Source organism: Anastrepha ludens, chromosome 5 (genome assembly GCF_028408465.1).
Source record: "Anastrepha ludens isolate Willacy chromosome 5, idAnaLude1.1, whole genome shotgun sequence".
Lineage (NCBI taxonomy): Eukaryota > Metazoa > Arthropoda > Insecta > Diptera > Tephritidae > Anastrepha > Anastrepha ludens.
In genome coordinates, this window is record NC_071501.1 from 10803055 (window position 1) to 10824344 (window position 21290).

At 37.3% G+C, this 21290-nt stretch overlaps 1 protein-coding gene across 1 annotated transcript; it reads right to left on the reverse strand.

Annotated features, from left to right (window-relative positions):
* Window positions 1-6742: 6742 nt before the first annotated feature.
* LOC128864199 (uncharacterized) lies at window positions 6743-21026 on the reverse strand. Its single transcript, XM_054103754.1, has 4 exons — window positions 20860-21026; window positions 20666-20796; window positions 10775-12089; window positions 6743-6986 (listed from the first exon to the last, which is right to left on the reverse strand). The coding sequence occupies exons 1-4, from the start codon at window positions 20905-20907 to the stop codon at window positions 6903-6905; spliced, it is 1578 nt and encodes a 525-aa protein (XP_053959729.1). The 5' UTR covers window positions 20908-21026; the 3' UTR covers window positions 6743-6902.
* Between the last annotated feature and the right edge of the window lie 264 nt (window positions 21027-21290).

The window sequence follows — 21290 nt, forward strand, 5'->3', positions numbered from 1 at the left end:
AGGACTTGACCTCACTTGGTGTGCTGGACTGGCGCGCTTTGTTAAACTCGGCCAAAATCGCGTAAGCGGTTATTGCGCCAATTAAGAAGAGGAAGTCAAAGACAAAATATAATTTGCTGTTAAACTGTTGTTATGCCCCAATCAACATGGGTTTATTCCGGGCAGATCTACATTAACGAATTTAGCTGTCTTAACAAAGGACTATTTGGAAACATTTCAAAGGGGTTTCCAAATGGATGCGATCTATACAGATTTCTCTAAGGCTTTTGATAGGGTTAGGTTAGGTTAGGTTGGAATGGTTGCCCAAGGAATGAGCACACTTGGACGAAGATAAACGGATTCGTCCTTTGTGATACTATTATGAAGGAGGTGAGGTTAAAGGGAAACCCCGGTGGGATGCCAGGAGAGGGCGGGTAGAGGTGGTGGTGGGATGGTTAGGAGGGTGGCTTTAGAGTGTATGGATTACAAACAGTGACTGTGCTGCGTTTGCATCAACCGCTTTGTACTGCTGACGAAATTCATAAGATTTTTAATGTTAACGCCAGCTATACCAGCCCCTTTAGTACCAGCAGGCATAGCAAAGAAGTAAGAGCCAAGATACCTGGATCTTAACCCCGCCAGAGCATGTGATGACATTCACGGTGAAAAGATTTCAAAGACAGACCGTTATTCGGCGCTGAGTGAATACGAATACGATGTTAGGCGTACGTCACTTGGGGTGCGTTTACAAAGAAACTGAGATTATGTTGGTGATATATGCATAAAAAAAATTAATCAGTGACACTTCATTGCCGTCTAACCAACGACTAGCAATATGATTGTGTTAGTGATATACGAAAACAAATTAACACGACCTGTGTGTTTGGGCGGGTGTGTGAATACATGTGAAATGATCGTGCAGAATTCGGCTGCCGAATCCTCAAGTGATGGTGCTTACATTCACCAATCAGTGAATGAATTCTCACCACCGTTCCGTAGTATCGTAGATTGTTGACGGGGCATTTCGAATAATTTACGAAATAAACTTAGAAAAATTCTAATTTTTATTAAAAAAAAAGAGGTTGTCTGTAAAGTCGGTTTACTGACGATAGTTTAACGTGACAACGTCATAAGAAAATATTGATGGAATGGTTGCAATTTTCAAAACAAAATTTTAATTTTATTTGTTTGATAGATATTTTGTATGGATATAGAGAAGGAGGTAAGTGGAATCGCAATGGAATAGGCCAAGTTACATTTACACAAACGTGAAAAATGACGAAACATTTATCAAATTCATGAAAGATATGTTCAATTTCGATTATGCATCAGACATTAATAAGTCAACAACACTAAGAGGCACCATCATCGATTTGCCTTTTTCAAGACACTTTACACTCGAAACACTCCCTTTCATTTCCTACTTTTTCTATCATCGTCCTATTCTCAACAGAGAAATGGTTCATTACCATGCATACAGGAAGAAGGCATATGCAAATACAAATATGTGAATTTATATGCAAATGCGCATATACATACATATATATGCTCACTCAAGTAGGACAGAGCCAGATGTCGAACGTTGCCGAACGCGGGGGCCGATTGTGCTCTTTGTCATTCGTTCCGCGCTCTCGCTTGCAGTTCAAGCACATTAGCTTACATTTGCTTGCGTACGGAATAGATTCGTATATTTGATATGTCCGTATGACTTGTATGCATCTTTACATATAGATTTGTTCTTTTTGAAAATTGCACGAAATTGTATATGTATATGCATGTTTATATACATATATTAGTATACAACATATCTTATAAGGTATACGGTAAATATTTCCATACATTTTTCCTTCATATATAATAAAAAGAAGGCATATGCAAATACAAATACGTGAATTTATATATGTACATATGCGCATATACATACATATATACGCTCACTTAAGTAGGAGAGAGCAAGATATCGAACGTTGCCGTTCGTTTGATTTGTCGTTCGTTCCGCGCTTTCGCTTGCAGTTCATTCAATGCAATGAGCAAGGTAACGGCATATGAGCAAGGTAACACTAATAAGCAAGGTAACGACACATTTTTTCGCGCGTGCAGCCTGTTAAATCGAATTATAAGACGTTATCACGTCAAAAACTTTAAAACAACGTTGAATTTGTGAATTATATATAAATGAACTATATGCATTTGGTTGTTCTTGACTTTGGCATATTATACAATGAGAAATTGTAACTGATAACGCGGATGAGTGTAAAAGTGTGTATGCAAAAATATCAATGGCAACATTGTGTAGATGCAGCCAAACACAAACACATACTTTCCGCAGCCCGTAGAATACACAGAATTGAGCAAAACTTATCCTGTAGAAAACAACTGCGCTCTTTTAGTTACTCATTTACACAATACATCGGTTTGTGTGTGTCTGTGTTCGGTTGTATCGACACAATAATGCCATTGATATTTTTGCGTACACACATTTACACACATCCGCGTCATCAGTTACAATTTTTCAAATTCAAGAACAACATAATGTAAATAGTTCATTTATCTATAATTAACATTATTCAACATTGTTTCTAAGTTATTTTTATAAAAATTAAAATTTTTCTAAGTTTATTTTGTAAATGGTTTCGAAATGTACTGGTTGGCAACATGTGTGATGAGAGAGCAATCAGCTGCCACGATTCTAGAGAAACTATCCAAAATCCTACGATAAAATCTACGATACTACGGAGCGGAAGGGTGGTGAGAATTCATTTACATGTGACTCTCATTAATTTCATCGTGTCAGCTGACACGGGCCTGCGTTTACATTGATGAGTGTGAGCACCATGAGCACCATGATGTGGCAGTCAAAGTTCCTTTCACAATTTTCCTTTTCACCATAGTTGAAGAGCAAACCTTGAAATCTATCATCTTGAGTAGCATTCAATGGTCGAATTCAATGAACTTGACAATCGAGACTTAACTTAATTTCCGAGAATTCGCTCTCAAAGAGAAAAATATCAAAAAAAGTACGTGAACGCAAAACCAGTAACAATTTGCAAGCTTTACGAACAGTTGATTAAATTGTTGGCAGGAAAAATTACAAAAAATAAGAATTTTTTTAATTGAGCAATTCGTATTAAATACAAAATTTAAAGCAAATAAAATGTAAAATAACGAGCCTCGGATTCACGTGATTTAATTTTGTCCACAATAATTTGCTCCATTTCATCATCGCTGTCAGAGTGAGTTTTTATCTGGGAAAGGTCTTTTAGGTCAGAAAAAAATACCAGATCATCAGCGTAAATAAAATGACTAATAGATGGGAGTGTGGAAATTACGGAAGTAATTTCATTCAAAGCTATGATGAACAAATTTACTGAAAGAGGGGAACTTTGAGGTATGCCATTGTGTAATTTTAAAATATTAGAATTGTAGTTGTTGATACTAACAAAGAAAGTGCGGTTCAATAAAAAAAAATTAATTGTATGGTACATTTTGTTGCCAACTTTCCAGCGTTTTAATTGCCGAAGAACAATATGAGGAATATTCGTTGAAGTACTGACGGGATCGCAAATTTTAATTCGTGTTTATTTTTACTTTGCAATCAGCTGTCCTCACTCGCAAATTCGTTAAAAGAAAAATTTATCCAGTAAAAACTTGCAACTTCCCCTCAAAATGAAATGCCATTTTGCTCTCTCACTTTCCCCTACTTTGCAAGTTTTTTGGGTACATGAACACCAAAACGTGATATTTTGTAAAAATTGTTACAAACTATTTGCTTCATGAATAGACCTATTTTGTTGTAATGGTCACATTGGCAGCATCCTTAATAAATTCCGTTTTCTTGGCAAAAAAGGATTCACCCATAATCTCGGCGTCCTTCTTTCTCCTCCATCGTGTAAATCAAACAATGCTTTCAAACATAAAAGACCGCGAACACAACGTACTGGCTTACTTGACGATATTTTCAAAATGACGATAACATAACCTGGCAATGCTTACACTTAAAATATTGCCAACGCTTTAAATAAATTTCAAAGTTGTTATGAAATGAACAATTGAGTGTCGAGCTGTTGGGTAACCACGCCAGCGACAGCAAACCCCAAAGGAAGCTGCGGTGGAAAGTTTATATTAGAAGCCCCTTTAGTTGCCGATCAAAATCTCGCGATAATTCGATTTGGTAACGTAGATATCAATATAAATTTGAGAAAAAGGCTAGAAAATGGGAACAGCCAAGGGCTTTTTTTCAAAATTAACAGTCCAAAAAACTAAAGTATTCCATAGTTGCTTCCGTTTGGATACCTCCAGTTACTAAACACTCATGTACATGCACGGGGAATGCTGCTGGAGTGACAGTCCTTGGCCGGATATAAATCCGGGCCGTTCCGGTAATTGACTGTCATGGGAACACGTACAAGGATATCTTCCTACATAGCTTTAACAGCAGCTACCAGTATTCTAATTTCACCGAGAGCCTTCTAAATATGAGTATAGAGTTAAGGTACGAATCTCTACGAGTTTACGTTTTTAGCAGTTGATTAGGCAAAGCGGGGTTTCTTTGTAAATATGGCCTACTTGCCGATAAATAAATAATAAATACAAATGTTTAGTCGATCGTTTTTGTCCCTCTTCCGAAAATTTTCTCAGTGAATAAACAAAACACAAATTATTGCAGGAATTTCCTTCTTTAATGGCTGAGTCAGATTTTTTGAAACCAGTTAGACATACTAGGTCACGGACTGGTTACTGAAGGAAACTATCCATCCTATAAGCCAAGGCGATCGTATTGAATACAAGGTAGGTAGGTAGGTGAAATGGTTAAAGTGCCAGTCTGGCGCTCCTCAAGTAGCACTAAACCGCCGTTTTCATACCATTATGAGACCTCCAACGGGCGAATATTTACAGCCAGCTAATGGAGAAGATTAATGGGATTTAGGTTTGCGCAGTGCCCCAGGCTGGTAAAGAAAGCAGCACCCAGTGACCTAAATCGTCTAGCTGCCAAACCCGGACATTTACAGAGAAAGTGCTCAACAGTCTCCTTCTCTGAAAGGTCCCCATAACATCTGCAATGGGGGTTATATGTTAAACCTAGCTTTTCCGCGTGTGAGCCGATCGTCCAGTGACCGGTAAACGCAGCTACGAGTTTGAAAATTTAATGGCGAGGAGTCCAAAGGACTTTCTGAGTCCTTCGTATATTGTACTGGGGCCAAAGGGTTTTCGAAATATGACATGAAGAAATAGAGCTCCGTCTTTTCTCGCTTTTTCGCCTTTGAGAACTGTCAGAGGGATTGCGTTGACCAGGTACAGATACCTCGTACCAGGTACAGATACCTCGCCAATTCAGTCCCCTTCCTGGCAAGCTCACCAGCAATTTCATCTCCCGTTATGTTCCTATGCCCTGGAACCCAGATCAGAGAAATGTTCCTGCTCACCCAAGAGATGTGATCTCCTCCTTACAAGAGTTTACTAGTTTCGTTCTGCACAATGGCGTCGTCAAAGCCTTGATCGCGGCTTGACTATCGGAGAAAATGTTAATATCCCCCTCGCTCCCGCGTTCCCTAAACATTTTGTACGCCTGCAGGATCGCAAAGACTTCTGCTTGAAAAACACTACCAGTATGCGGCAGTTTAAAGGAGATAAAGGGTTTTCCAATAACAGCTGTTATTTTTAATATCCCGGTATTTCGGTAGATGTCACTTTTGAAGCTGTCATTTTTTGATATTTGACAAGTAGAAACTACGCCATTAATAGAAATTAAACGATACACGCTTAAACAACGCATTGAAATTATTAAAATTCACTATAGAAATGGTGAAAATTTGGCAGAGACGGTTTGTAGAACTCGAACATTTTTGGATCATCGTGAAGCATCCTGTCGGACCGCAATACAGAAATTGGTGAAAAACTCGAGCTGTGATGTGAAAAATAAAACCCCTGCACGTCGCTCAAGAACAGCCGAAAATATTGCTGTTGTAGCCGAAAGTGTTGAAGAAAACCCAGATTTGTCCGGCGGAGTCGAAGAAAAAGCTGGAGCAACAGTTACGGTGAATCGATTGCGCTATCGAGAGATGATGAACGATTTTTTATGGCCGAAATTGGATGGTATTGATCTAAACAACGTTTATTTTCAACAAGACGGCGCTACGTCCCACACAAGAAACGAAACCATTGATCTTTTATCAAAAAACACCTCTTATTGGAAAACCCTATATATAAATCGGCTGATTAGAGAAAATTCCTGCTCCGACTCCCGATTCCATCTTGGAACCATCAGTGAAGACAGAGGTGCAAGCCTCGGTGCAGATTTTCTGCTCAATGTAGGTGGCCAAAACAGAATTCGTTTCTTTAGTAAATACAGGAAATTTTATACCTTTAAATTCCTCCGTGGCATCTGCACTGCATTAAGCACTACAACAAAGATTTTAATGATTGGCGCCCTCGTGGTGATTTTCCTAGACTGAAAGTTATTACTTTAGCACATACCCATAATTTCAACCCACCGTTAACGTTTGCTACAAACTGTACACCTCATCTGGATACGAACCGTATTAGCTTTGTTACGATTTCAACAACTATCATTTATCCAAGCCTGATAACTTCTCGGGCGTTATAAAAAGTGAGAGCAAAGATGTTTGCGCCTTAGCCTTGCAAAACCAGGTTAGCTGAGAAATAAATACTGGCGTGGTGTAATACTGATGAGGTGTAATCATCATCCTGGCTTTTTAAGCTAAGTTTTACCACAAAACTTCTGCTTGGAAAATAAAAAAATGGATTTGTTTTGTAAAAATGTTTTTTTTTTATTTTATAATTTTATTTATTTTAACAAGGAAAACTTCAGAATAAATAATTAAAGAAAATACATGCAACTATAAGGTATAGATAATAATCGTGATTTTTTCCTTGACCCTTAACTTAGTTTCCCCATACGAGTGTTACTTGAAATGGCACTCAATGCAACGCGTAATCGGTTGGGGTTCAAACTTTTTGTGACGCAGCGTTATTTCGTTTCTCATGCGCTTGAATTATATGAAATATGAAATATATTATTATTATTATTATTGTTGCTTTAAGTAGGACAAGGAATATTATTTTATATTAAAATACTTATATGTACTTATATATTTCAAATCCAGTTTAATTTATCTTATCGAATATCTTCATACCAAAATGAACTTAATTGAATTTGAGTTGAAAGCCAGAATAATATATCGAAAAAAAATGATTTTTGTTAATTTTTAAAAAGAAAATTACCATATGGACCACCAGTGTTTATTTATTTATTTTTTATTTTTTTTTTTTTTTGTTTTGGTTAGCTTAATGTAGCTGTGCTAAAAAGGCATGTTTTAAAAAGGGAAAAGGTCGAAATTTGTAACAATAAAAATCGTCCGAAAATTGTAATACATATATTTATGCAACAAAATTCGTGCGTACCTCCAAGCAAAATGTCAAAATGTCAACGAATATACCATTTATACCCTGTGATCAAAAAGTACCGGAAATGTTTAACTTAAACGAACCGCGCACGTGGGAACCGGTCCATATTTTTTTATTATGTTGGTAGGACCCAAAGACACACATCTGTCACTATTTATCCGTTTTGAAGCGTTTGAGAGCTGCTGTGCGTCGCAAACCATCGGAAATGTGGGCAAACAATTCTTGGATTTTGCATCGCACCGAGGCCAAATTGTTCCGGATTATTTGACCAAACACCAAGTAAATAAAGGGTTGTCCAATCAGAGGTGTTATTTTGATATTCAAAGAAAAATTTTAATATAAATGATCGGATGTTTATTTCATTATAAAGAGGAAGCTATGCCGTTAATAGTGGAAAATAACATCAGGCAAATGACCACCACGACCACGCTTACAGGACAATATCCTTTTCATGAAATTTTCCATAACCGAGTTGCAAAGTGGCTGCCGTACGTCCTCGATAGCCTCAAGAACTCCATCTTTGAGGTCTTGAATGGACCCTGAGATGTTGGCGTAGACCTTCTCTTTCACGTGGCCCCAATCCAATTCCGGTCATAAAAAATCGTTAATCATCTCTCGATAGCGATAGATAACACCTGTTATTGGAAAACCCTTTACCATCGCTGAAGCACCGTATTCACCTGATATGGTCCCGTGCGACTTCTTTTTGTTTCTCAAGTTGAAGTTACCACTTCGTGGAAGGAGATTTCAGTCGATAGAAGAGATCAAAGAGAATGCGATGAAGGAGCTGAAGGCCATCCCTTCTTCGGCCTACCAGGGTTGCATGGAGGACTGGGTTAAACGTTGGCACATATATGTTGCTTCAGAGGGGTCATATTTTGAAAGAGGTAAAATAAATTTGCCTGAAATTTAACTCTGTTTTGTTTTATTTAAACATTCCCGGTACATTCTGATCATAGGGTATTGATTACATTTCAAGTCAATTGGTTTTCTCATTTTGACGTCCCCTACTTTGTGCATCATCGGTGTCGCTACGACCACGTTTAAAGTCATGAAACCATCGTTTTATTGTTGCTTCTGATGGAGCGGAGTCCCCATAGCCCTATTCAAGCCATTGCTTCGCTTGAACGGTATTTTTTCCAGAAGCAGTGTAAAATTAAAACACGCAATTGTTTTTGGTCCATTGTTTTGGAAATAAAAAAGTAGCGTCACTCTTAGCGCAATAACTCACGAACTAATGAATAGAGTATTGCAAAATTTTAACAGCTGTCTTTTTAAGATTAGGTGGAGGTGAATTCAATAAAACTAGTGCCATCTATGTGTTAGGCCCGGTACTTTTCAGGCCATATGTTATATTAATTTTTTCTCGCGTTATCGTGCACATGGGCAGGTGGACGAACGGACAGACATGGCTTAAGGGGTTATACCTATACAGTTAGAATTTTCAAAAAATCGATTTTTTTTATTTTTTTTCTTAATGTACATATATTTAAGAATACTCACAGAAAATTTAATAGCGTTCCGGAGAATATTTTTGAAGTTACACGCATACTTGAATACGCGTTGCTGAGTGCTTGAAAGTGCAAGGCCGGAGCGGAAGCGCGTTTTTCTTAAAATGGTGGTTTCAAAGTCGGTGACCAACATTACTCGAAAACGGCTAAACCGATTAGTCTCAAATTTTAGCACGAACTTCTTAAATATATTTTTTAGTAATTAATCGAAGATTTTTTCTCACCGATAAATATATTTTTTTATAAACAAATTAAAGCCGAAATGTTGGTCAAAAATCGATGTTTTTTTTTTGAGAAACCGCCTTTTTGTCAAAATATTTATTTTGCTTATTTCTTCGAATAACTACTATATTTAACATAGCTTTAGCGAAATCTGTTTGGCTTTTTAATCTCAAAGAATCCAGTTCAGAGATATAGTGGTCACGGCAAAACGTCTTTTCTGAGAGGTACTCCCGGAGATCAGCTGTAGCTCCTTCCCAAATAAATTTTTTACTAATACTGATTCTTAAAATACAGTTAAAAGATAACGTTATATGTATGCAAATGCAATCAATAAATTTAAAAGTTTTCTCAGAAAAAATGATGGCAAATTCTCTTTTTTCGGCCTTCTAACTGTATATAACCCCTTAATCGATTCTTAGCATTTTGATACATTACTGTTCATACCTACATATGTATATCTATCTCCATTCCTTTGTGCTGCTACATCTATATATATAATTTGCAATTATACCCTTTTTGGGTGTTTGGCCGAGCTCCTCCTCCTATTTGTGGCGCGCATCTTGATGTTGTTCCACAAATCGAGGGGCCTACAGTTTTAAGCTGACACCGAATGGCAGACATTTTTTATGAGGCGCTTTTTCATGCCAGAAATACACTGAGAGGTTTGCCACAGTTATTAGAAACAACTTTTTCTATCATTTTGATGCTTCATGCACGGAAATTCGAACCTGTACCTACGAATGGTAGTCACGCACCAACCACTCGGCTATGAGGGTCGTTACTGCTACATACTAAAGTTAATAAACAAAATTATAAGCATAGATAATAATAAAGCATAAATAAAAATAAAGTATACAAGTTTATAGTCAAATTCGCAAAATTTGACGTTAGGCGTTAAAGTTAGGTTAGGTTTTTGAGGCAGTCGGCTTAGGGTAGCCAACTCACTTAGACCATGTAGGTCCGTTGAGGTACCACTGCGTAACACGGGAATCTTACTGCTTACTTCTCATGGAACCAGTAAGATTCTCTTAACACGCGTAGGATAGGTTTTAGCCCAACACCGAATAGTTCCGTAAGAGCGTCAAAATGGTATTGTATTTTCCCAACAACCTTACTCTGCTCCTAGCTAAAGCTAGACAATTACACAGGAAGTGTTCTACTGTTTCTTCTGATTCCTAACCTAGAAGAATGCCTCCCAATGATCGGTGACACAAACCACGACCTTCGAGTTGTTCTCCCTTGAGAAGTTACGCAATTCTCCTGATCTTCTCTTTTCTATTTGCGGCCAAATTAGCCTGATTGTAGCATAAGTATTTTCTTCTCTCCATGACCTCATTGGCCTCCTAGAGAATATTATTTTTTATCCTTAATTTGCAAGCTGCCATTGGGATTCCAATATTGGGCGTTAGGTGTTACTTTATTAAAAAAAAAAATTATAAAAAAAAAAAAAAAAAATAAATAAATAAAACGTATCTGCACTTAACGAGAACTCACTTGATGGAGTTTTACCATCTAGAGTATTATATAATTGCCAAATCACCATGCAGGCTAATAGACAAATCCAACTTAAATTCGACTATGCGTAGACACTATGATCTCTTTAAGTAATTTTACAAAAGCTATTTATTAATTTTTACCTGTACAATCGTCCATGGTAAGTCTCCTTCAATAAGTAACTGACACCCAAAACGGCTTTTCCTGCTCCAAGACTGCAGCAATCGCTCGTCAGCCAATTCGCGACAGCCAATAAGTCGAATCACCTTCAATCGTTTACAGAAACTTGGCGTTTGCAATATTTGTTTGGATGAAAAAACGCGACAATACTCGCAGGTAATTGCCTTTAAGCTCGTGCTACCGCACAACAATTGTAACCATTCAGCGAAACATTCTTTCCATTTCCACGGTAGTGCATTTACGGTAACAAATTCACGCAATGAGGCGTATCGTTCCTTCAGCCAATTCGTCTGCGATGCATATTCCAGGAGAATCGGCTCATTTGAAAAGCGTAAGCAACACAATGTGTCTCGCCGCAATTCCAGGAGCTTTTTAAATAGCATTCTTTGAAATCCTATGTCATCATTCAACCAATAAAATTTCAATCGTTTCAATGTTGGCAATGTCAAAATCGTCGTTAGCATAACACTATCCGCAATTGCGGTCAAATGCAGCCTCTGCACCGACTGAAGATGTAGGCACATTCTCTGAATCGTATGTGCATGCTGCAACTTCTTGCAACCCACGAAATTCAACTCCTTCAGCTGCAGCTCGCGGCAAATATATAACATGGATTCACGCCGAAATCTATCACAATTCTGCACACTCAGTGACACCAAATTACGCAGCAGGTGAATGTTTTTACCAAAAAGCCATCGGGAGCCCGGATCTAATAATCTTAGTTTGCGCAGTTGCGGACAATATCGCGCCAATTCACGCACCGTATATTCGTCGAGGTATTTGCCCTGTACCTCAAAGTCGTGTAGGTGCGCAAAATGCACCAAATGGCGACAAAGTGCACCATTAATGGGTCTTTTAATAGCCCGCATTAGGTTTTCCCGCTTAACAGGGCATGGTTGTGCGACAGGGGCGATAATCACAGTATTGAATTTCATACGGTGCACATACGGACCGATTAGCATGCAAAAATCCCACAGTTCTTTGTCATCCAATCCATATGTACATTTGAAGTGTTGAAATGAGAAGTGCAGATTGGCATAACGTCGTTGCCAAATACAGACTATGGCTTTGCAAAAATAATCGCATACCTTGGTTAAGGCGATTTGGCTCTTCAGGCTGCATAGCTCAAAGATAGAACGCAGGCAATAGATGTTCAGACTTGCAATGCTGGGTAAATTTGGATCGCTTTGTACACAAGAAAGAGATGTGGGTGGTGTGTTATATATACGTAGGTTAGGATAGTTGCGAAACGGCACACATGTGGCTAGATTTAGGAAGCTGTAAAAACAAAAACATTTAAATGAAAAACTGAATTTGGATTTTGTAGGTATCTATTATAAAATCAAAAAAACTGTACTTTAATTCTTTCTACTAATATTTGAACCCGGAATTGAGCATTAAAAGGCTTTGCCACTTGTAATGAAAGTAATAGAGTTTACGTCCGATGCCCTCCATTCAACTAAAGGGTTTTCCAATAACAGGTGTTACAGGTGAATGGATTGCGCTATAGAGAGATGATTAACGATTTTTTATGGCCGGAATTGGATAGCATTGATCTGGACAACTTTTATTTTCAACAAGACGGCGCTACGTGACACACAAGCAACAAAACTATTGATCTTGTACGGGAAAAGTTTCCCGACCGTGTTATCTCTCGAAGAGGGGATCACACTTGGCCACCGAGATCTTGTGATTTAACAACTTGTGACTCTTTTCTTTGGGGCCATGTGAAAGAGAAGGTCTACGCCAACAGCCCAGGGTCGATTCAAGACCTCAAAGATGGAGTTCTTGAGACTATCGAGGACATACGGCAGCCACTTTGCAATTCGGTTATGGAAAATTTCATGAAAAGGATATTGTCCTGTAAGCGTGGTCGTGGTGGTAATTTGCCTGATGTTATTTTCCAATATTAACGGCATACCTTCCTCTTTATAATGCAATAAATATCCGATCATTTACATACATATATTAAAAAATAGCATTTTTCTTTGAATATCAAAATAACACCTCTTATTAAAAACCCCATTAGTTAGATTTGGATACGACGGATGCCGCCCTATACGAGTGAAGTCCTATGGTGCACCTATGTATATACAAGGTGAAGTCCAAAATAAACAAGACTGACGTCATACAAATGTTTTTGATAGCGCCATCTTTTTTAATGAGTCCGTGCATTGGAAGTTACATCCCTAGCTGACTTCCATTGAAAGCTTGGTGACATTCGGTTCAGTGGAAGCGGAGTTATTGCGTCTAAAGTGTCAGTATGTTTGTGCCATCGGTACATAAATGAGTTTCGAACAAAGAGCTAATATCAAATTTAGTTTTAAAATCGATAAAACCGTTTACCGAAACCTTTCAATTGATGAAAAAAGTTTATGGCGATGATTGTCTATCTCGTGCATGAGTGGTTTACACGTTTCAGAGATGGTTGTGAGGACATAAATGACAAAGAACATACGGGTCGCCCAAAATCAGTAATCACCGAAAACTCCATCGAAATTTTTTGTAAATTTATTAAAAATGAGCGGAAATCATCGTTGAAATTCATGGAATCGGAGTTGAATATCTCCAAAACATCGATTTATCGCATTTTAACTGATCATTTGGGCTACATTCCGCACAAGTTAACCGAGGACCAAAAATTGCTCAGAATTCAGCATTCGCGAGACCTCATTAAAGAGGCGAGAAAAGACGAGAACTTCTTTTACAACATTGTAACTGGTGATGAAAAGTAGTCTTTAAAACATGAACCTGAAACTAAGCGTTAAAGTGCCGAATAAAAAGCCCCAGACGAGCCACCACCCAAAAAATCGCGTTTGGAGAAGTCAAAAACCAATTCGATGCTCATTTGTTTCTACGATTCCAAGGGAAGAGTCCACAAGGAGCTCGTGCTAACGGGCCAAACCTTCAATGCAGTTTTCTATCTTGTCGTTTTGAAGCGTTTGTTGCATCGCATTCATCGAATTCGCCCTGAATACAGCAAAGCAGGAAGCTGGCCCTTATTGCATGATAATGCACCATCTCATCGATCCACTCTTGTGACTGATTTTTTGACTAGAAATCGCATTTTAACCATCAATCACTCACCGTATTCGCCTGATATGGCGCCCTGTGACTTCTACCTATTCGGAAAATTGTATTTGGCCATGAAAGGAAAACGTTTTGCGTCAGTAGAGGCCATCCAAAAGGCTTGCACTGACATCTTGAAGGACATTCCGGTCAATGACTTGAAACACTCTTTCGAAAAGCTTTTAGATCGCGCGAGAACAAAGCTCCTGTCGTTTCTGATTTTGCTCAGTCTTGTTTATTTTGGACCTCACCTTGTATGTAGGCCACACAGCTTATTGCTATACCACGCGAACTTGCCACTTTTTACTTCCCCATAAGGAAATTTTACAGCGTTTTCTTAATGAAATGCTTAAAATCCGAAACGTTATAAGGTCCAAGTCCCCTAAATATTCAGATAAATATAGGTACTATTTTAGCCAAAGCAGGTTAGTGAACGATGTAATGCTCAAAGCCCTCCATCAATTCCTCATTTATGCAATTGCGCCAAAAGTATCTACCATTAAACCAATGGCTTTAGTTTTTTTTTTTTCGTTGAGCTTTAAACAGATCTGCCTTGTTACCTAACGCCTTTGCTATTTGCTAGTTCCAGGACAGTCGACTTAAGTCAAAGTTTCAAGGAGGATAAATTACCAGGTTTGACCATCCGCTATGAAGAAAAACAAGATTGTGGAGTAACTTCGGCTGAAACAATATCGGGTAGTCCAAGGATGATCGATTTACAAGGTTTGATTTTTAACTATGAAGAAAAGGTAAACTGTGAGGGGAACTTCGGCTGCCACGTCACCGGATACTCGGCAGCCGAATTCTACCCGCTCATTTCACACGTATTCACACACTCTTGTGAACAGACTGTGTAGATGTTTTTCATATATCACCAACACAAGCTGTTTTTTCGTAAACAAACAGCTTTATAATCCCGGCTAGTTTTGTCAAATTAACGGTTAAAGATCTGATCTTGGCCACACCTGTAAAAATATTTTCACCATGGCTGTTCAGACGGCAACGAAGTACCATGGGTAGTGTCATGACCCCGGTTACGTCCGCTAATCATCTAATTCGTTTAGCTTCGTTGAGAGCCGGTTAACGGTCTGATATTGGCCACACCCCTACAAGCTTTTCAGATGGTAAAGAAGAAGCATGAATGGAAACTGTGCTGATGTTTTTTTTTTTTTTGTGTGGTTTGGCCAATATCACATCGTAAACCGGATCTCAGTAAATTTGCAGGAATCAGCTGATTGAGTTAGTGATGTACGAAAAAAAAAAAAAAAAAATCAGCACAGTCTCCATTCATGCTTCTTCTTTACCATCTGAAAAGCTTGTAGGGGTGTGGCCAATATCAGACCGTTAACCGGCTCTCAACGAAGCCAAGGCGAATTTATTACAGGTGACAGCAAACACATATAAGTAAAACCCTACATGTATTTGTTGTTGCGTTTGGTCCAACCATCACGTCAAAATCAGCAAGCAAATGTAAACATACGACTGTAAACATACCAATACATACAAACAAAGCATATCATTTTGACGTAAGCCATACCTACGGTGAAAAATTCAGCTGGGTGAATTCTGTCACCTTGATAAATCCACCTTGAACGAAGCTAAACGAATTAGCTGATTAGCGGACGTAACCGGGGTCATGACACTACCCATGGTACTTCGTTGCCGTCTGAACAGCCATGGTGAAAATATTTTTACAGGTGTGGCCAAGATCAGATCTTTACTATGCTACTACTACTGCTACTTCAGTTGGTCATATATATTGCCTGGAGTTTGCGAACAAACCTATCGGAAGAAGAGTTTAGAAGTTGTAGAGTCTTCAAAGGAGAAGAGGGCAGAGCATCGTATCCGTATCCATAAAAAAAACCTCTCTCCAAATTAAACGATTCACCCAATACAAAAGCTCACTATTGTTGTTGTTTATTCCTGTCGCGAAATTCTAATCATGAATTTAAGCCACCGGGGAAACTTGGATTGCAATATGGCAATGTTTTCCCGTGTTATATGACTTGTAGCTCCAGCTCCAGCTCCACCCTGTTCAAAATAAAGATTGCCTCTGTTATTCCCTCAATGTGGGACCACAAAAAACCTACGAGCGCTTTCTTTTCCCCATATGCGGACTAGAGGTGCCAAACTATCGATGTCACTATCGTCACCATCATGGCACTATCGTCACCATCGATGGTAGGGCACTATCGAGCTACTGAACTATCGATGGTTCAAAGTCTCGATAGTGGACGGTAGTATCGTCAAAAGAGCGATTTACACATCACCAAGCAAATATTCGCGCTTTTTTTATTTATGGCAAATATTAAAAAGTGTAAAGTTGTAAAGTGTTTAAAATAACAATTCGTAAAAGTATATAAATGGATCGCTTTCTTAAACGAGGTAATACATTTTTCAAATAATTAGTAAGAATGCTTAGAACACTTTTGTCTAATTTTAGGACGCAGTTCTGCTGCAGCAAGTTGCGATTGCAACAGCAGCGACAGCGAAAAACAATTTGGATTGAAGAAGCCTGCACAAAAAAAGAAAAGTAAAATTTCGGATGTGTGGAATTATTTTAAAGGTTCTGATGATAAGAAATTTGCCAAATGCCTTAGTTGCGCCAAGGAGTATAAAACCAGTGGCAACACATCGAACCTGCATGATCACCTTAAACGGTTTAACCTGAATTTGGACAGAAATGCTCCTGATACACAAGTTGCTGAAGATGTTGTACCAGACGAGAACATTGCGTCTTTCAGCAGCAGCTGCAGGTCAAGCATGCGGTCAGTGGAGTCATACTTTAAAAGGGCTGTGTTGTATGATGCAAACTCCAAGCGTAAAAAGGACTTAGATGAACTCGTAGCAGAGATGGTTGCTGAGGATATTCAGCCCTTTAGCAAAGTGAAGGACAAAGGATTTATTAAATTAATTACAGCCTTAGATCCACGTTACAAGCTTCCCAGCCGGAGTCATTTGGAAAACGTCCTGATGACCAATTTGTTTAAAAAAACGACGGAAAAATTGTCAACAATTTTGGAGCAGGTTTTGAACATTGCTATCACTTGCGATATGTGGACATCTAGTGCTAACGTGAGCTTTTTAACGGTAACGGTTCATTTCGTACATGAATACGGCATCAAAACGGCATCGCTAGCAACCAAAAAACTGATCGATACTACAAATCACTCGTCACAAAATATTGCAGACACTTTAAAAGGTATATTAACATCTTGGCATATCTTTGAAAAAACTGTCTGCATTGTAACTGACAATGCTGAAAGCATGTGAAATTTTAAAAATCCAAGATCTGCCATGTTTTGCTCATACAGTTAATTGGTAGTCCAAGATGGTTTGAATCTCAATCACAACGATGTCACAAAAGCTTTGTTTGCAAAATGTAAAAATATTGTAAAATTTTTTAAGAAAATTGCGAACGAAAAATTGAAACAAGTTCAAGAAAATTTGCAAGAAACCCCAACAAGGTGGAACAGCTTCCACGACATGATTGAGGGAGTTTTATTAACCCATGAAGCCATTGCCAGTGTGCTATTATCAACAACAAATGCACCATTACCATTCACTGCAGAGGAAATCAACGTGTTGAAAGATATTGACAAAATATTAGCATTATTTAAGAACGTGTCCGAAAAAGTTTCTGGTGGCAAATACGTTACAGTGTCATTAATAATACCATTGGCAAATGGACTATATCGGCAAATTGAAACTCTTTCATCTCAGTTGGCAACTGCGGTAGGCAAATCTATGAAAGATCCTATGTTGGAGTCGATTAAAAAACGACTATCTATATATGAGCTACGCACGGTAACAAGGATGGCTACGATTTTGGATCCACGCTTCAAAAAAGATGGGTTTTCAATCCAAAGCAAATGCTGAACAAGCAGCAAGTATCTTGGAAAATTAGTTGGTCAATTTGGGCAATTTGACTCATGTTGAAGACCCTGTCAGTCTGGAAGCAAGCACGACCACTACGGACCCAATTTTTGATTTTTTGAACCAACGATGTGCTACTAAAAAGAGTAATGTTCGATCTGATGCAGTCATTATTAAAAGGCAGTATCTGGAGGGAGACATAGCCCCACAGGAAATGGACCCTCTTTTATGGATCAAGGTAAAATTAATAAATCAATCTTCGATACATAAAAGTTTTGGTAATACATTTGATTGCAGGTCAACCAGGTGGATTTCTCTTTATTAAAATTACTGATGTACATATAAATATTTATGCATCCCCGCAACGTCTGTGGAGTCGGGAAGAGCTTTCAGCAAGGCGGGACAAATTGTTTCTGATAGGCGAACACGGCTTAAAGAAGAAAATGTGAACGTTTTGTTGTTTTTAAACAAAAATCTTTCGCTATAATAAATAAATCATATTATAGTTTTCAAGTTTTAGCTTTTAAGTCTTTTATAAGCCTTTTGTATTTTTAGCTTTTCCCTTAAAATGTAATTTCATAAAATGTAAGCAATGTTCCTTAAACTTATAAGTTCAATATTTTGGCAGAAAAGACCCATAGCCTGTACTCTTACTCTTTTTTTTCCAAATGTAAATCACTCACACTTGTGAAAATATATAGTTGTTTTAAAGTGTTCCTTATGAATTAAAATAAAATTCAAACTATTTGTTTTTTCTTACAAATTTCAATGATTTTCAATTACTGTTTTTTATTGCGACTATCGACCACTATCGATGGTATTATCGACCACCATCGATGGTTTGAAAATTACTATCGTCCACAATCGATGGCGCCCACCATCGATAGTTTGGCACCTCTAATGCCGACATGTTTTCATCAATCTTTGGATTGTCTACTCATTCATTTTGGTGTTCATGTACACAAAAAATTTGCAAAGTAGGGGAAAGTGAGAGAACCAAATTACATTTCATTTTGAGGGGAAGTTGTAAGTTTTTACTTGCAAGAATTTGCAAGTGAGAAGAACAGTTGATCGCAAAGTAAAAATAAACACGAATTAAAATTTGGGAATTGCAATTGCTAATGGAATGATCTTCATCTGACAGCGATGAGGAAATGTAGAAATTATTGTGAACAATAAGAAATCATGTGACTCCGAAGGTTGTTTTTTTGTATTTTATTTGCTTTATTTTTATTTAACACCTGCCTGCCAACAATTTAATCAGCTGCTCGTAAAACTTGCAAATTGTTACTGGTTTTGCGTTCACGTGCTTTGTTTTATATTTTTCTCTTTGAGATCGAATTCTCGGAAATTAAGTCACTTTATAATTTTTACATGAACAGTCCTATTCACTATTACATATCTAGGCACCATTTTGAAATACCCTTTATTTGCATTCGGCACGCACTTAAAAAGTGAGAAGTTTTTAAAATCTCCGGCAAAACTTTCCTTTACTACCACGATATATTTAAATGGGGGGCGGAGAAGGAGGGGGCGTGGCACCACCCACCACGCCCATTAGAAAGAGCAAGGTTGTACCATTATAACTGTGAAAGTCCCAACCTTCTAGTGCCCCTATAGAACCCCCAGGAGATGTTTAAAAATTAGGTTTTTTCCGACCGCATTTGCAGTTTGTACTGAAATACAGTTGAAGAGAAGAGTATACAGCAGTCGTCAACCCAGCAAGCATTTAACTTAGGTTTTATATTTCACAGCACTTATGAAAACGTTGTTTTATCGTAAAAGTTATGAGTGCCGATGGCGAAAATTTAGGTCAAAAATTGTTCGATTTTGCATTATTTCACTATTTATAAAATTTTTTTTTTTTGTAAAAATATTTGTTTTTGTAATATACATGTATATTTGAAATCAAAAAAGCGCCGCAGGCGAAAATTTGGACTAAAAATCGCGCGATTTTTATTCCAAATTTTCAGTATTTGTAAAAATCTTTGTTTTTGTAATATATATGTATATTTGAAATCAAAAAAGCGCCGCAGGCGAAAATTTGGACTAAAAATCGCGCGATTTTTATTCCAAATTTTCAGTATTTGTAAAAATGTTTGTTTTTGTAATATATATGTATATTTGAAATCAAAAAAGCGCCGCAGGCGAAAATTTGGACTAAAAATCGCGCGATTTTTATTCCAAATTTTCAGTATTTGTAAAAATATTTGTTTTTGTCATATTATGTATATTTGAAACTAAAAAAGCGCCCCTATAAATAATAAAAGAATTCTTCGCTTTTGGTTGACTGGGTTTTTCTTATTTCGCTTTGTTCTTCTCTCTCTCATCGTCCGTTTGACAGTTCGCTCCTCAAATTTATTCTGCACGGTATTACAAACGGTTAGAAGAACATTTATAATAATAGAATTTTAATAGAATTTGGACTATTATTTAGTAAAAATAGCTTTAAATCGAATCTTAATGTAATAAAGAATGTTTATAAGTGATTTTGTTACTTTTCTGTGTTTGTATTTATGTGAAATAAGCGTTTGTAATAGGGCATTTTTTTAAGCTTATACAAAAAAGCTGCATTTTTAACGTTAAATATTGCTATTAATTCTTAATTTCAATTTATCAAAAGTAATATAAATCAAAAGGCTGATATAGTGACTACATTTGCGTGTTATAATTTTTAAATTCGGTCCACGCACTTAGACATTATAAGCAAATATATCGTGGTAGAAAAGGAAAGCTCAGCCAAATCTCCTCCAGTTTATTCTGGACGGAGTTGTGTATTTCCGCTTTAGAGAACGCACTGCTATTATTGCGAACACAACTGTATACATATTTATTTTATGGGCGTTTAAATATGCACATATTTGCAAATGAATATAGGCACCAGCAATATTTACATAATCAAATCTTACCTTTCATACGTTTCCCGATTCTCACAGCCAATAGTGGCCACTAAACATTCCTCTAATGGAAATAAATCTACCACCTGCCATCCCTGCAGCCCTTGACGTTCGAATAGAATGCGAAGCTTATGCCTAGACAACTACAAACGGAATAAATTATAACCTCAACAAACGAATTATTATTTATTTATTTAAAACTTAACTCTTATGGGTAATCCAAAAATAGTAACTGTACGCCAAATTTTACCCATAATAAAAATTCACAACTTAAAAAAATCATATAAAATTATAATTTCAATTTACTGCTATATTTAAAAAATGTAGAGCTCGTTTGTGCAGGTACTTAACGGTTCTTAGTCAATCAGTCCTTAAGTTCACTAATTCGCGTAGTTCATTTAACTTTCGATGAACCGAACAGCTGTTGAAAAGTTGCAGCGATCAGCTGATTTTTACATAGGGTCTAAGTACCCAGTGGGAATTCTGGAACTTTCAAGTAGTACAATGTTTATTGTTCATTTTCAATTATTCTAATTTTATTTTGTTCAATTAGTCTCTTTATGTTATTTTATTTATATTTAATTTGATAAGTAATTTTGTTTATACAAAATTTAACTTTCTAAATCGAGGCGTATTC